The 17,700-nt window shown below is 39.3% G+C and overlaps 1 protein-coding gene across 1 annotated transcript; it reads right to left on the reverse strand.

Annotated features, from left to right (window-relative positions):
- Positions 1-1,122: 1,122 nt before the first annotated feature.
- LOC138903855 (uncharacterized) lies at positions 1,123-1,590 on the reverse strand. Its single transcript, XM_070192427.1, has one exon. The coding sequence runs from the start codon at positions 1,588-1,590 to the stop codon at positions 1,123-1,125; it is 468 nt and encodes a 155-aa protein (XP_070048528.1).
- Between the last annotated feature and the right edge of the window lie 16,110 nt (positions 1,591-17,700).

A 17,700-nucleotide genomic window follows, 5' to 3' on the forward strand; every position in this document is an offset into this window, starting at 1 on the left:
ATTAACGGGATACAACCAAAAACGAGTTAGGAATCATTACCCAAAAGCTTCCTATGAAAATCCCTCGAACAATTTCCAAATCCCGAGCTTTCAAGTCCAAAACTGAAGAATGAATCAAACCCTCGCACTTAGCCCTTTTTCTGCCAGAGATCTCGCTTCTGCGAGCCTTCAAACGCACCTGTGGTAGCGCACCTGCGGAAATATCATCGCAGGTGCGAAAATCACTTAAGGGGAACCGGGTCCGCATCTGCGAACAAGGGCCACATCTGTGAGCCCGCACATGCGCTCCTCTTCTGTTTCTACGTTTCCGCTTCTACGGATCTATCGCCGCACCTGCGGCCCCAGCTTGACACGGCCAAAACTGCTTCGGCAGCTCCATGGCCGCTTCTACGGCGACGTACATGCGGCCCAAAATGCGCAGGTGCTATTTCACCAGGTGCAACAGCTTAAACAATTGCATAAGTCCAAAACTCAATCTGTTAAGCATTCGAAACACACCCTAGTCCCCCAGGACCTCAACCAAACATACCAACTAGTACTAAAATACCATACGAACTTAGTCGTGCCCTCAAACCACATCAAACAATGCTAAAATCACTTATCATCCTCCGATTCAAACTTAAAGAACTTGAAGCTTCCAAATTCGATAACCGATGCCGAAACCAACTAAACCATGTCTGATTGACGCCAAACTTTGTACACAGGTCATATTCAACCCTACGGACCTACTCCAACTTCCTGAATTCAGATCCGATCCCGATATAAAAAATTCCACTACCAGTCAAAATCTCCAAAACTTCGACTTTTATCATTTCAAGCCTAAATGAGCTACAGACCTCCAAAACATAATCCGGACACGTCCCTAAGTCAAAAATCACCTAACGGAGCTAACGGAACTGACAAAACTCTATTCCGGAGTCGTCTTCACACAGTTCCGACTGCGTCCAAATCCTAAGACTTAAGCTTCCGTTTAGGGACTAAGTGTCCCAAAACACTCCAAAAATCAAAATAAAACCTCCTGGCAAGTCATAATAGCAAAAAAGGATACATGGAAAACAGTTAATAGGGGATCGGGGCTACAACTCTCAAGACGACCGGCCGGGTCGTCACATCCTCCCCCTCTTAAAATAATCGTTCGTCCTCGAGCGAGTATAGAGACATACTTGAAGCTGTAAAAAGATGGGGAAAATGGCTGCGCATATCCTGCTCGGTCTCCCAAGTCGCCTCCTTGACCGACTGACGCTTCCACTGAACCTTTATTGAAGAGATGTTCTTTGACCTTAGCTTTCTGACCTGCCTGTCCAAAATAGCTACTGGCTCCTCAACATAAGATAGATCTTTGTCCAATTGGACTGAGCTGAAATCCAATACATGAGCCGGATCACCGTGATACTTCCGGAGCATAGAAATGTGCAATACCGGATGGACTCTTGCTAGGCTGGGAGGTAAGGCAATCTCATAAGCAACCTCCCCAACACGCCTCAACACCTCAATAGGACCAATGTACCTTGGGCTCAGCTTGCTCTTCTTTCTGAACCTCATAACACCCTTCAAAGGCGATACCCGAAGCAAGACCTGCTCTCTAACCATGAATGCTACATCGCGAACCCTCCGGTCCGCAAAACCCTTTTGTTTAGACTAGGCTATGCGAAGTCGATCCTGAATCACCTTCACCTTATCCAGGGCATCCTGGACCAAGTCTGTACCCAATAATCTAGCCTCGCCCAGCTCGAACAAACCCACAGGGGACCGACACCACCTGCCATACATAGCCTCACACGGTGTCATCTGGATGCTCGACTGATAACTGTTGTTGTAGGAAAACTCCGCAAGTAGTAAGAATTGATCCCAAGCACCCCCAAAATCTATCACACAAGTGTAGAGCATATCCTCTAGTATTTGAATAGTGCGTTCGGATTGTCCGTCCGTCTGAGGGTGAAATTATATGCTCAACTCAACCCGAGTACCCAACTCATATTGTACAGCCCTCTAGAACCGTGATGTAAACTGCGAACCCCGGTCAGAGATGATATATACCGGTACGCCATGAAGCCTGACAATCTCGCGGATATAAATTTGAGTTAGCTTCTCGGAAGAATAGGTAGTGATCACATGAAGGAAATGAGCTGACTTGGTTAGCCTATCCACAATCACCCAAACCGCATCAAACCTCCACTGAGTCTGTAGGAGCCCAACAACGAAATTCATAGTGATTCGCTCCTATTTTCAGTTCGGAATCTCTAGCTTTTGAAGCAACCCACTTGGTCGTTGATGCTCATACTTCACCTGATGGCAATTTAGGCACCGAGCCACATACTCCACTATGTCCTTCTTCATCCTCCTCCACCAGTAGTGCTTCCTCAAGTCCTGATACATCTTCGCGGTACCGGGATGAATGGAGTACCGCGAGCTTTGAGCCTTCTGAAGAATCAACTCATGCAAACCATCTACATTAGGCACACATAGCCTGCCCTGCATCCGCAATACGCCATCATCCCCTATAGTGACCTCTTTAGCATCACTGTGCTGAACTGTGTCCTTAAGGACAAGCAGGTGGGGGTCATCATATTAACGCTCCCTGATACGATCATAAAGAGAAGACCTAGAGACCATACAAGACAACACTCGACTCGGCTCAGAAATATCCAATCTTACAAACTGGCTGGCTAAGGCCTGAACATCCAATGCTAAGGGTCTCTCTGTAGTCAAAGTTGTCTTGAGCTTCTGAAAGCTCTATTCACACTCCTCTGTCCACCTGAACAGAGCACCCTTCTGGGTCAGCCTGGTCATAGGCATTGCAATAGATGAGAATCCCTTTACAAAGCGACGGTAATACCCCATCAAACCAAGAAAACTACGGATCTTCATAGCCGATGATGGTCTAGGCCAATTCTGCACTGCTTCTACCTTCTTCGGATCCACCTTGATCCCATCACTCGATACTACATGGACCAAGAATGCCACTGAGTCTAGCCAAAACTCACACTTAGAAACTTTTGCATACAACTTCTTTTCTCTCAAAGTCTGAAGTACAGTCCTCAAGTGTTGCTCGTGATCCTCCCGAGTCCGAGAGTACACCAGAATGTCGTCAATAAACACAATGACGAAGGATTCAAGATAAGGCCGGAACACACTATGCATAAAATGCATAAAGGTTGTTAGGGCATTGGTCAGCCCAAAAGATATAACAAGAAACTCATAGTGACCATATCGGGTCCTAAAAGTAGTCTTCAGGATAACTGGCTCCCGAATATTTAACTGATGATAGCCTGAACGTAACTCAATCTTGGAGAACACTCTGGCACCCTGTAACTGATCAAATAACTCATCAATACGAGGTAATGGATACTTGTTCTTCACTGTAACTTTGTTCAGCTGGTGATAATCAATACACATACGCATAGAACCATCCTTTTTCTTCACAAACAAGACAGGAGCACCCCAAGGTGACACACTGGGTTGAATGAAGCCCTTATCAAGCAACTCCTATAACTGCTCCTTCAAGTCCTTCAATTCAGGAGGAGCCATACGATATGGAGGAATAGAGATGGGCTGAGTGCCTGGCAACAAATCAATGCCAAAATCAATATCTATGTCGGGCGGCATACCCGGAAGATCAGCTGGAAACACATCTAGAAAGTCCCTCACTACTGGAATTGACTCAACTGTAGGGGTATCAATACTGACATCTCTCACATAAGCTAGATATGCGTCACACCCCTTCTCAACCATTCGTTGAGCTTTAACAAAGGAAATAACTCTACTGGGAGTATACTCTAAGGTACCTCTCCACTCAAATCGCGGTAAGCCTGGCATAGCCAGCGTCACGGTCTTAGCGTGACAATCAAGAATAGCATAATGGGGCGACAACCAGTTCATGCCCAAGATAACATCAAAATCTACCATGCTGAGTAATAATAAATCGGCTCTGGTCTCAAAACCACTAAAAGAAATCAAACACGACAGATACACGTGGTCCACAACAAGAGAATCTCCCACAAGAGTAGACACATAAACATGGAAACTCAAAGAATCCTGAGATACGCCCACGTGTGGGGCAAAATAAGAGGACACATATGAATACATAGAGCCTGGGTCAAATAATACTGACGCATCTCTATGACAGACTAGAACAATACCTGTAATGACAGAGTCGGAAGCAACTACCTCTGTATGACCCGGAAGAGCACAATACCTGGCCTGGCCTCCCCCTCTAGGGTGACCTCGACCTCCCTGAACTCCACCTTGAGATCACTAAGCAGGTGGGGTGGTAGCTGGTGCTGGAATCTTGGCCTGAGGACCCGGTGGAGCATGTGGTGGCTGAGAAGTCTGTAGAGGTGAAACCCTCCTAAGTCTAGGGCAATCCCTCACCATATGGCGGGTGTTGCCACACTCAAAATAACCCCTTGGAGGGCGTGGCTGTTGTGACTGACTCGGGCCAGATCTGCTAGACTGGCCGCTAAAAGCACCCCGAGCAGGAGGCACACTAGATATTGGCAGTGCATAATAAGGCTCCTGGGGCATAGAAGGGGCTGGAACACCACTGGCCACTGGAAGAGCGGAATGAACGGGGCAACTCACATAACCCCTACCATGGCGAGCTGCTGGGATACGAGCTCTAGAATAAGAACCAGTCTTTCGAGATGTCTTGGCCTCTCTTTCCTCTCGGTCCCGAGCAAGCATGCCCTCCAATCTCCTGGCAATACTCACAACCTGCTGATAAGGGATATCCATCTCCAACTCCCTGGCCATACTAATCCGGATACTGGGGTGGAGTCCCTCAATAAACCGTCGAACCCTCTCTCGAACTGTGGAAACCAAGGCCGGTGCATGTCGGGCCAAATCACTGAAGCGGACTGCATACTCTGACACAGTCATAGCACCCTGGAACAGCTGTTCAAACTCCATGAAAGGTAGGTCGGTGGTACTTCTTGTACCTCTCAAGTCTGAGCTGTTCCACCTCAAAAGCGGATTTCCTAGTCTCGTGCTGAACCGGAGCTACCGGCGGCATAGGAATGAACTCTGGGTCCTGATCAACCTGGACCCTCTGCTCAAGAGTACGGGTTGCGGGAGTCTGTGCCCCTCCCCCGACCTGAGATGTGGCGGGAGCTAATGGAATCAATCTAGCCTGAGCTAAGGTGCTGAACATGCTCATGAACTTAGTTAGAGTCTCTTGGAGGGCTAGTGCAACAATAGGAACCTCCGGTGCCTACCCTCTAGCTGGAGCTACTGGGGGCTCCTCTGTCGCAGCTCGCGCGGGTGCTCTGGCTGCACCGCGTAGTCGTCCTCTACCCCGACCCCAGTATCTGGCGGCTCTAGCAGGGGGCGCAGGTGCCTGGTCATCAGATCCTCCGGTACGGGTCCTCACCATTTGTGAGAAAGAATGTATTACAGAAGTTTAGAATTTGTTATGCCAACAAATTTCGCATGACAAGGAATCAAAGAAGTATAATTTTTCCTAACAGTTCCATAGCCTCCCGAAGATAAGTACAGACGTCTCCATACCGATCCACGAGACTCTAATTAACCGGCTTGTGACTCACGACACATATGAACCTAGAGCTCGGATACCAACTTGTCACGACCTAAATTCTCCCTCCGTGAATCGTCGTGACGGCACCTAATCTCTACGACTAGGTAAGCCTAACACTTGCGGAAATGAAAGGAAAAACATGAAAATTAATAACTAACAGTAACAGATATTTTAATAAGCAATTGAGATGTTGCTCGGTATATACAATAATCAACTCTCGAAATATACATGACACTCCCAAGACCCGGAACACCGTAAGTCACAAGCTTCTACGAAGTTCTAACTGTTCTATAGATCTGTGTCTATAGAAATAAGATAAACATTCACATAGGGGAATAGAGGGGGACTCCGAGGATCTGCGGGCGCGGGCAGATGTACCTTGAAGTTCTCCGAAAAATAGCAGCGACTGCAACTAAGGACGAGGCTGGTAAAAGGAACCTGGATCTGCACACAAAATACATGTGCAGGAAAGGGCGTGAGTACACCACAACGGTACAAAGTAAGTGCCAAGCCTAAAATCAGCCGAGTAGTAACGAGGTCAGGTCAAGGCTCTACTGGTATATAATAAATAAAAATAGGAGAATAAACAGGATAATAAAAGACTAAAGTTCAACAAAGGAAAGCATAGTGAAATAACATAACAGTGCACGGAATTAAGCGATAGGGGATCTCCCAAGATACCGTCTCGTAGTCCCAAAAGTAAATATGCAGGGGGATCTCCCGGAATACCGTCCCGAAGTCCCAAAAGTAAATATATAGGGGGATCTCCCGCGATACCGTCCCGTAGTCCCAAAAGTAAATATGCAGGGGGATCTCCCGGAATACCGTCCCGAAGTCCCAAAAGTAAATATATAGGGGGATCTCCCGCGATACCGTCCCGTAGTCCCAAAGTAAATACACAGCGCAATCAATTACAAACGATAAGTACAACAAGAGAATCTACAGTCTAGACTAAGTACAAGTCGGGATGAAGCGGGAATTCAATAGGCATGCTGCAAAGAGTTCAATTAAGCAAATAAGACACGTAGACATGTTATTCTAAGCTAACATGGTAACTACGCATGCTAGTATATTAAATTAAGGTGGAAACAGGTAATTTCTCCGTAAAAATCAGGTTTTTCAACAAATAGCCCGTGTACACACATGTCACCTCGCATACACGGTGCTCACATAGTAAAATCAGTACCAAATCCTAAGGGTATTTCCCCCACACAAGGTTAGACAAGGCACTTACCTCGAACCAAGCTCAATCAATCGGTAACAATGCCTTTTCTACGGATATCCGGCTCTGAATGGCCCAAATCTAGCCAAAATCAATTGCATACCACAAATACAACTTTAGGAAATCAATCTAATTAATGAAATCAAAGCTAAAGTGAGAAATTAGAAAATTGCCCAAAAAGAAAAGTCACAAAATATGAACACCAATTCACTCATACCAAAATTACTCAAATCCGATACCAAAATCTCGATCAAAATCCCAAAATTCGGCCTAAGAACCTTTCTCAACTTTTCCCTAAATTTTCAACCCCAAATCTGAAACTAAATGGAGAAGACAACTGTAGATTAACGGGATACAACCAGAAATGAGTTAGGAATCATTACCCCAAAGTTTCCTCTGAAAATCCCTCAAATAATTGCCAAATCTCGAGCTCTCAAGTCCAAAAATGAAGAATGAAATCAAACCCTCGTACTTAGCCCTTTTTTTGCTAGAGATATCGCTTCTGCGAGACTTCAACCGCATCTACCGTACCGCACCTGCAGAAATACCATCGCAGGTGCAAAAATCACTTAAGGGGAACTGGGTCCGCATTTGCGAACAAAGGCCGCATCTGCGGGCCCGCACCTGTGCTCCTCTTCCGCTTCTGCATGTCCGCTTCTGTGGATCTATCGCCGCACCTGTGGCCCCGGCTTGATAGAGCCAAAACCACTTATGCAGCTCCATGGCCGCTTCTGCGGTGCCACACCTGCGGCCCAAAGTGTGCAGGTGCGATTTCACCAGGTGCAGCAGGTTCAGCAATTGCATAAGTCCCAAACTCAATCCGTTAAGCATTCGACACACACCCGAGGCCCCCGGAACCTAAACCAAACATACCTACCAGTCCTAAAACACCATACAGACTTAGTCGAGCCCTCAAACCACATCAAACAACGCTAAAATCACTTATCATCCTCCGATTCAAACTTAAAGAACTTAAAACTTCTAAATTTGACAACCGATGCCGAAACCAATCAAACCATGTCCGATTGACCGCACATTTTGCACACAGGTCATATTCAATCCTACGGACCTACTCCAACTTCCGGAATTGGAATCCGACCCTGATATAAAAAATTCCACAACCGGTCAAAATCTCCAAAACTTTGACTTTCGCCATTTTAAGCCTAAATGAGTTACAGACCTCCTAAGCACAATCTAGACACGTCCTTAAGTCCAAAATCACCTAATGGAGCTAACGGAACCGACAGAACTCCATTCCAGAGTCGTCTTCCCATAGTTCCGACTGCAACCAAATCCAAAGACTTAAGCTTCCGTTTAGGGACTAAGTGTCCCAAAACACTCCAAAAACCAAAACGAAACCTCCAGGCAAGTCTCAATAGCAGAAAAGGATACGGGAAAAACAGTTAATATGGGATCGGGGCTATAACTCTCAAGACGACCGACCGGGTCGTCCCATGAACTTTCCACTTTTAAAATAATATAGATATAGATTGGTTACATGCGGCTAGCTGTGCTAAATTTATAGCTAGCATGTTTGGATAAGCTTTTAAAATCAGCTTATTTTGAAAAGTACTTTTGGTGTGAAGTAGTTTGTGTTTGACTAATTAATTTGAAAATTACTTTTGAGCAGTAATTAATATTTGGTCAAGCTTTTAAAAAATATTTTTAAGTGTATTTTTTTACAAAAGTGCTTTTCGAGAAAGTATTTTTCTGGAGAAACTATTTTTTCTGCTTCTCAAAAACTGCTTCTACTTCTACTCAAAAGCATATATTTTCCTTCTAAAAGCTTGGCTAAACACCTTAACTTTTAAAAAAAATACTTTTGGCAAAAAAAAACACCTTTTACCCAAAAAAGCTTCGCCAAATAGGTTACTAATTTATATTATTATAAAATCATGAATATAATATCGGTTTACAAAAATAATCTTATAATATTAAGCATAATAATTCATAATAAAAGGACATAACTGGAATTTTAGATATTATCCTTATAATTTTATTAGTTTTAGAACATAATACTACACGTTAGGAATCCTACATGATTACCTTTAGGAATCATATTACTATAATTATTTTTGGGTTGTCTAATTCATACAAAATTGAACAAGTAAATATCTTTAGTCATATAATCCTATTACTTTCAGGATATACTTCTTAAAAGTTTCTATTACTAATATAATTTGAAAACGTATTATAATATCTTATTACTAATTTAATTTGAGAATGTATTATATTGTCCAAATTTATTTAGAAAAAGGAGAGCATGTATTATTATAAAACCATAAATATAATATTAATATACCAAAATAGACCTAAAATATTAAACGAAATAACTCATAGGAAGAGGACATAACTGCAATAACCTATTTTTTGGATTACAATACATTTTATGCTAATTTTTAATATTTAAGATTTTAAAATTAATAAAATTTTGTAGATTAAATTCTTATTTAAAATATGTAGGAAGGTTTAATAAAATCAATTTTATAAAAATCCTTTGTATTGGCAATACATTACCACTCCATAATGTTCAATACCAAGAAAAACTAAAAGTAATATTAAATGGATTGCATAAAGAGTTGAAATTGAGAAAAGAAAATACCCCATGATAATATATTTTTATATTATATTTGAACTATTTTTTTTACTCAAATAATATTTTTTTAATCATTTTTCGTGTAATATTAAAAAATACCCAATTACTAAACAACAACTAAGAAAATATTTAAGAATATAATTGTGTGAGAAAGAGAAAAATAATGGTTGGTAAGAGTCAATACCACTAATGATTCTACAAACATAAAGATCTAAAAGTGAAATGTCATATCAATATTTTACTCTTTGAAAATAAAATTTATGGTGGATAAACTTATAATTAAGATTAAATATTCAAAATAAGAGATGAACTAATATTAATATCTGAATCAACATAAAATAAATAATATTTTATTTTAAAACCAAATAATTAAATCTTTTAATTAATTATTTAGCAAGAGAATCCAATTCAATTAATTTTTAAATTAATCATATGAGTAAAATTCTTATTCAAGTTAAAAGAAATCTTAGGGTACATAAATGTATTCCATAAAAAAGCGTTTGAACACAAAGTTAAAAAGGTTAGTATATTATTAAGAATCAAAATGATATACAAGTGTCTGAGGAAGCACAATCAAAGCTAAATCTTAAACAAGAACAACCTTTCAAGACTATATTATAAAGAGTCGACACTGCTATAACGGAACTATTCTTTGTAGATGCCTCCGGCGGAGTCAAAATAATATTTCTATGTCATGTATTACTTGCAAATATCATATCAAGAGGCATGACATTGTTAGCAATAATAGCAATTGGTATACCAACAATAATTTTATTGTGAGGCCACCCACTTTAGATTTGATATACCTCTTCAAACAACTTAAATAACCATCACATATATATCAAAGAAGAGCAATGGTGCTAAATTTATAAGGAAAGCAAAATTGATAATATGGGATGAAGCACTTATGGATAAGCATCAAACGATCGAAATAATTGCCCAGAGTTCTAGAGATATATTGGATATTTAATGAACCGTTTGGTAGAAAATTAATGATTTGGGATATGATTTATGTCAAGTACTACCAGTAAATTCAAAATCGACAAAAGCAGTATAACGACCCGACCGGTCGTTTTGAGCTCTAGCGCGTCGTTCAACAGTTTAAGGCCATGAGAAACTTCACTTCAGGTATTATGAATAGTACGCGTGGTCGGAATTGAAATTTTGAAAGTTCAGAGTTGATTTGAAAAGAAAATTCTCATTTCGGAAGCTTTAAGTTGGAAGAATTGACTAAGGTTGGATTTTTGGGTAAACGATCTCGGAATTGGGATTTGAAGGTTCCAACAGGTTCGTATGTCCGGATCGGGTTTTGGATGACCAGGGAGCGTTTCAGCGCCTACCGTGGAAGTTGGCATTTTGGAAGAATTTCATAAATTTGGGTTAAAGTGCATTTCAATGTTATCAATATCCGTTTGGGATTCCGAGTCTGGGAATAGCTCTGTATGGTGATTCTGGTATTGGGAGCGCGTCCGGAAGTGGATTCGGAGGCCCGTATGTCATTTTGGAGTCATTTGGCTAAAGCTAGAAATTTAAAGTTTTTTGAGAAGTTTGACCGGAAGTGGACTTTTTGATATCGGGGTAGGAATCTGATTCCGGAAGTTGGAGTATCCGTAATGTCAATTATGACTTGTGTGCAAAATGTGAGGTAAATCGGACATGATTTGATAGGTTTCGGCATCGAATGTTGAAGTTGAAATTCTAAATTTTTATTAAGCTTGGAATGGGGTGCGATTCATGAATTCGACATTGTGTGATGTGATTTGAGGGCTCGACTAAGTTCGTAATGTGTTTCGGGACGTGTTGGTATAATTGGTTGAGGTCCCGAGGGCCTTGGGTGGATTTCGGATGGTTAACGGATCGAGTTTGGACTTGGAAGAAAAGATGAGGCAGCTGATATCTGGTGTGATCGCACCTGCGCAATAAGGGTCGCAGGTGTGAGGTCGTAGGTACGAGCCAGTGGTCACATGTGCAGTTTAGGCGAAGCTGGGCAGTGATAGCATGTGCGAAGGTTTGTCCGCACCTGCGAGGTCACAGATGCGAAGGTGCGTCGCAAGTGCGAGAGTGAGAGAAGAGTCTAGGAGCGCAGGTGCGAGGGTATGTCCGCACCTGCGAAGGTGCAGATGCGGAAGGGAAGGCGCAGGTGCGGAGTCACGCTAGGCAGAGAGGAATGCTCAGGTGCGAGGTTTTGGCTGCACCTGCAAAGCCGCAGGTGCGGCTACTGTTCCGCAGGTGCGAAAATGTCGCTGGGCAGAAGGGTTTTTATAAATGGGACTTGGCCCATTTTCTCCCATTTTCATTTGGTTTGGACGATTTTGGAGAGTTTCAAGGGAAAATTTTCATCAAGCAATTCTAGGTAAGTGGTTTCTTCCCATTGAGAGTTAAATACATGAATTATGCATGGATTGGAACATAGAAATTAGTATAAATTGTGAGATATTTGGTAGAAGACCTAGAATTGGGTATTTTGGATTTTGACCATGAAATTGGGCATGGAATTGAGAATAAATTATATATTTAAGTTCGTGAGGCTATGGGTAAACTTTATCTTCGAAAAATTTAGGAATCCGGGCACGTGGGCCCGAGAATAATTTTATCGACTTTTCGAACGGAATTTGGAATTATTGTAAATAGGATTATAATGAGTATTAGAGTATATATTAATGGGTTTGCATAATTATTGGCTAGTTTTGGAGCGTTGTGCATCGATTCATGTTGTTTGAAGGGCTCGGAAGCCGGTTATGGAACTACGGAGCGAGGTAAGTCTCCTTTCTAACCTTGTAAGAGGGAATTAACCCCATAGGTGAACTAAATTATTATGTGCTTCTATTTGTGGGGGCTACGTATGCATGAGGTGATGAGAGTCCGTACATAGCTACTAATTATGTCTATGTACGAGTAGTTTTAGGCTTACACCATGCCTTGTTTCTATTGTTGTTGAATTTATGTTTATTGTTTGTCTTGAAAGAAAGCAAGATTGAGTTAGCTTATTAAATGTTTCGAAAGGAGTTGAAATTGAGGAAAAGTTTGGAACTTAAAGGTTTTTATTTGAACTTCGTATTTTTGAAAAGAATTGAGGAACACCTTAATAACTTAAGAAATCTATGTGTAACCGTGTCGCATGTATGTTTCGCGAGCGGGGTAATTTTCTTAAAAAGCTACAAGTTGAATTTCTCTTATTTTGAAAAGAATCAAGAAAAAGATATGATTTTTAATGTTAAATTTATATTTGACCGCGTCACACGTATGATTCGCGAGCGGGGTATTTCCTTCTACCACTCTTATGGGATCGGGTCGTTCACCTCGGCAAGAATTATGTACCACACTCTCATGGGAGCGGCCCGTTCGCCTCGGTAGGTTAATAGATGCATCTATGGTTTGCGTCGTTTGACCCTCGGCAGTGCACATTTTACTTTTATGCTGGATCGGGTCGTACGCCTAGCATTTCCTATATATATATATATATATATATGTGGAATCGTGCGTAACATTTGGCAAAAAGCCAGTGTATCTGAGGGTTCTTCCCTGAATTGAATTATGAAAACCACCTCTTTGATGAGATCCACTACATCTATATATATATGCTCCGGTTACAGAGGGAACTCGCTAGTTGAGAGATATATATATATATATATGCGCTCCGGTTACGGAGGGAACTCGCTAGTTGAGAGCTTGAGTAAATTGTAAAGAGGGAAATTGTACCACGTATTTTATACTTGTTTGTTTCATACATTTACTCTGTCTCATATTCATTCACTTCTTTACTGTACTTTATATTATTGATGGCCACAGTAAGTATCGGAGTCGACCTCTCGTCACTACTTCTTCGAGGTTAGGCGGGACACTTACTGGGTACACGTTGATTTACGTACTCATACTATACTTGCTGCATATTTTGTGCAGGTACATATATGACTAGTGACCTTGTGGGTGCAGAAGAGCGGTTATTACGGGGACTTAGGTGAGCGGTATCTTATGTACGACCCGCAGCCAGCAGAGTCTCCTTCAGAGTATTGTATTTTCTTTCTTGTCCAAATTAGTATTCCGGACAGTTATTGTGTTTTATTTTAAACTCTTAGAAAATGCTCATGCACTTGTGACATCGGGTTCTGGGATGATTATAGGATGTTCAGTATTGGAATTGAAAAAACACTGTTATTTATTCTGTAAATTTATCTTTTACTAGATAAATTGAAGTAAGATTTACGATTTCAAAATACTAAAATGAGAATTTAATCAATTATTTAGTGTTGGCTTGCCTGACAATGGTGTCCGGCGCCATCACGACCCTTAACGGATTTTGGGTCGTGACAAGCAGAGACTGTAAAAGCTAGCTTGCGAAAATTATACTTCTAGCCTCAAATGAAAAAGATTCAACTGACAAGAAATATAAAGTAAGAACAGATTCAGTATTCAGTGTCTTCTTGCTTCGTGTCAGAAACGAAGAAGAGCATCCATTAAAAGATGATTTGGTTCTTCGTGAACACTTGGTTATCAATCTCAATGGCAATAGTAGAACATCTAATAAGAGAAATATTTCTATCATTAGATTAAAACGCAATTTGTGCAAATTGTATGATAGAATTAAAAAGATATCTTAGCTAGCAGAAATGAATATGTTGATCAACTAAATAAAAGTTTGATTGTAAAATTTTATAGTAAAAATAAAATGTTATTGTGTTTCTGATTCGACAGAAAATGATACTAATAATTACTACCAAAAAGAATACTTAAATACTTTAATTCCAAATGGTATTCTACCATACATGTTTGTTGTCAAGTTTATTATTTCTTACGTATGTTAGTGCCACTGTTTATACAATAGACTAAGTTAAAATTGATATTCCATTGTATATAGTTTGATTTTGAAGAAAAATATGTCTGTTATGCTACTGAAAAACTTTGATACGCCGAATAGCTTATGTAATAGCACACATATAGTATATAAAAGTGTTGAGAATAACGTCATACATACAAAAATTATGAACTCAACAACCCGCACAACGTTATATTGTGTCAATTTAGGCAGAGTCTAGGCTAGTCTAAGTGTTTAACTAATATTTTGGTCGATTTGGGCAACCATTAGTTAGCCTAAATCGGTCCAGAAAAGTCCGGATTTAGTGTCTATTTTTCTCTCTATATATATTAATACTAGTAAAATTTTCCGCGCTTCGCGCGGTATAAATTCATACTACATTATATGTTAATCGCTCAGATCATCTAAATTGCTAAAAGTAAACTTCAATAAAGCACAAAAATATATAAATCTATGCACGCATATGAAAGTATTTAATTCGTTTGAATAATACAAAAGACTTTATGGTGCCTTAAAATAAACCTTTTCTCAAGGTTGATTATCCTTTCTCAAATAATTATACCTCATTTTTGGATTTTAATGTGTACAGCAAAAAATCTTTATAAGACAGTGTATCCACGCAAAATTGCTCGTTATTCTTGAGCAAGTCATTGAATTTGAAGTTATTTTACCAAACTTCATACATCTAGCAACAGTAGCACCACTGATTCTAATGTCATTCTCAAAACCGTAATTTAATAAGCACTTATGGTGCTTTCAATTAGCCATATACAGAGACGTAAAAGCTAATCAATTTCCTTTTTAAAAATATCAAATATTAAAATAGTTCACACAGATTTTAATCAGATTGGTTGAAAAACAGAAGTATCTTCATGATTCTTCTTCTAACATGCTATACAAAATTATTTGACGGGTCTATAAAAACCACTTCAGTTTAAATATGAGACTATAAAATAAAGTTAACATATCTGAACTTGACAAAGAAAACATAGAAAATTTAGAAGCTGATGAATCATACAAGTCAAAAACATTTACCATACAACTACAGCCACCTAAGGTCTGGACTAAGAAAGTTCAAGATGAGTGCAGGCTACTAAGAAAATGACTTACTTAATATATTATTTAATGACATTTACCGATCCCTAGAGCCTAGAGGACATCGATTACAGTTTTAGAATGACAGGCACATTATATTGATCTCCCATAAGTAATAGATGAAACTGCTATCCTTGCTTTCCCTACTATCCTTCCCCACAAACACACAAAAGCTATTATATGACAATAACGATGGCAACAGTAGCCATCAAAAGCTAAAAGCCTAAGAAGAAATATTGTTATCCTTTCAGAAAAATCAGGAGAAGAAATTGAGATGTAATTTTTTAAGTTAAGACAATGGCAAGTGAAATGGCAAAAAACGGGCGAGTGGAAAGAGGTAATCAATATAGGTAGAACAACAAAGAGGAATACTTGTGTGTTATGAAAAGACAAATGTTTGGGTGGTGAACATTCAGTAATTCCCACAAAAAGAGGAGCAAAGGTTTCGTTAAACCAAACCCCACCCAAAGCTTAAACTCTACATCTTCCTAATGAAAAGGAGAAGTGGAGAAGCAATGTGATGATTAAAAAGGGAAGAAATCTGGCAGGAAAAGCCATTGCCGTTTTAACATTTACTAAAACAAGCTTCTTTTACGTTTTGCATTGTTGCACATCTATATTTGTGGTATATATGTAAGAGTCTAGCTAGTGACCGGTAGAGAATATATTTGTGGTATATATATATATATATATGTAAGAGTCAAGACTATAGGCGTTTTTTTATCCTCAATAAATACTACGAAACATGAAAGGCTGCAACGCCATATAAATACAGAATACAAAGTGTTGTAACGGTAACAGGCATATTTCATGGGAGTTACGTTACCACTGTTTATTCCATTAATGTGTGAGTTTATATTACATTATTATTAGTAAAATAAGGTAAATCCCAAAAAAATGACAAAAAAGATAAATAGAATTGCTGGGCATTGGAAGGTGCCACATCATCTTTCCAATTCTCAGCTTTATATATATATATATAGTATTATAATTTTATACAATTCTCAATGTTCTAAAATCAGTTCTACTCTCAAGCTTGAAAATACTTAGAAATGACAAAGCAAAAAATTAAGAAAAACTACATTAACAATTCTGCATATTTCTCAATATTCAAACGTCGTTTTTATTCTCAAGTGCACAATGGATTACATTGTTATTGGCATAAACAATACATTTCCTCTGCCAACTCATTTTATCCAAAGCATATTGAATTTAAAAATTCAGGTACGAGAAATAAATTTCACCCGGTTTACCTTTGTATGCTTTCCCAACTCATATATGCTAAAATAAATCACCAAATCCACGAGCAAAATTAAGTGATGAAAAATTTCTATAGCAAAAGAGAAAACTCAAAAAGAAAACGAATACATGGAGACTTCTTTTCACTGTCAGAATTTATGTTTGACCGGAAATTCGCACCTGCGAAAAGGTATCTGGTTTGACTGAATACTTGTTTGGACAGAGATGTCGGCGAAGATTGTCGAAGAGGAGATCGAGAAATTGTTATGTGAACCAGTGTTTGTGATTCAAGTATGAAAATGTTTACAGAGACATTTTGAATTGAATGTTTATAAATGCGATTCATTTCCCAAGTTAAGATATGAAGCGCTACAACCTTTTGGGATCCGCCACTATAGCAACCATTGCATCTCTTCTTGGATTTTAAAGTTGGAGAATCAAGGTTTTAACCGTGAAGAAAGAAGAAAATGGCAAAAAAAACTACAAAAAAGATAAATGGCATTTCGGGGCTAAGAATGATGCCACGTCACTTTTCTTTTCCCCTCCTTTATATTTATATATAGATACTTTCTCCTCCCCGTAAAAGTAGTAACTTTTTATTTGGTTGGTGATTACGCAAATTTAAAGTTAAATAAAATTATAAATTTGAGTTGCACAAGTTAGTTTATGACCCTTTGCGTGGAGATCCGCTACTTTATTCTATTCTCGATAGTTATGCTATATGACCGAATTTCCTAGCATTTGCATCAATAACCTGCATTTACAGATGATAGAACTATTACTTCTGTGGAGTCTTGCATTAATATAAATCTCTGCGCCATATAAGTTTGATCAATGTTTAGAGGCTTTAAAAATATTTTGATCAAGTTGAAACATCAGTATAAGAACCCGCGGAGCCGGGGGATGAGAATAAAATTCTGTACAAGTACGGACGTTTGTCTTTTCTCCTATTAAGCCTTATTATTATCTTATTTATTATGGACAGAACTAATTAAAAAAAAATACTTCTTTCTTTTTGTAAATTATTATCACCTGAATTCGTGACTAATACTCCTTTCAGAATTTAATAAATTAAATTATTGGTGCAAAAAATATCTTTGTAGGATCTTTCCAGATCAAATTTCGAGGCCAACTTCATTGTTTTGGAATATAATCTTGAATAAACACCTATATATATAAGTATAGAGTGAATAAATGCCCTC

Source organism: Nicotiana tomentosiformis, unplaced genomic scaffold (assembly GCF_000390325.3).
Source record: "Nicotiana tomentosiformis unplaced genomic scaffold, ASM39032v3 Un00047, whole genome shotgun sequence".
NCBI lineage: Eukaryota > Viridiplantae > Streptophyta > Magnoliopsida > Solanales > Solanaceae > Nicotiana > Nicotiana tomentosiformis.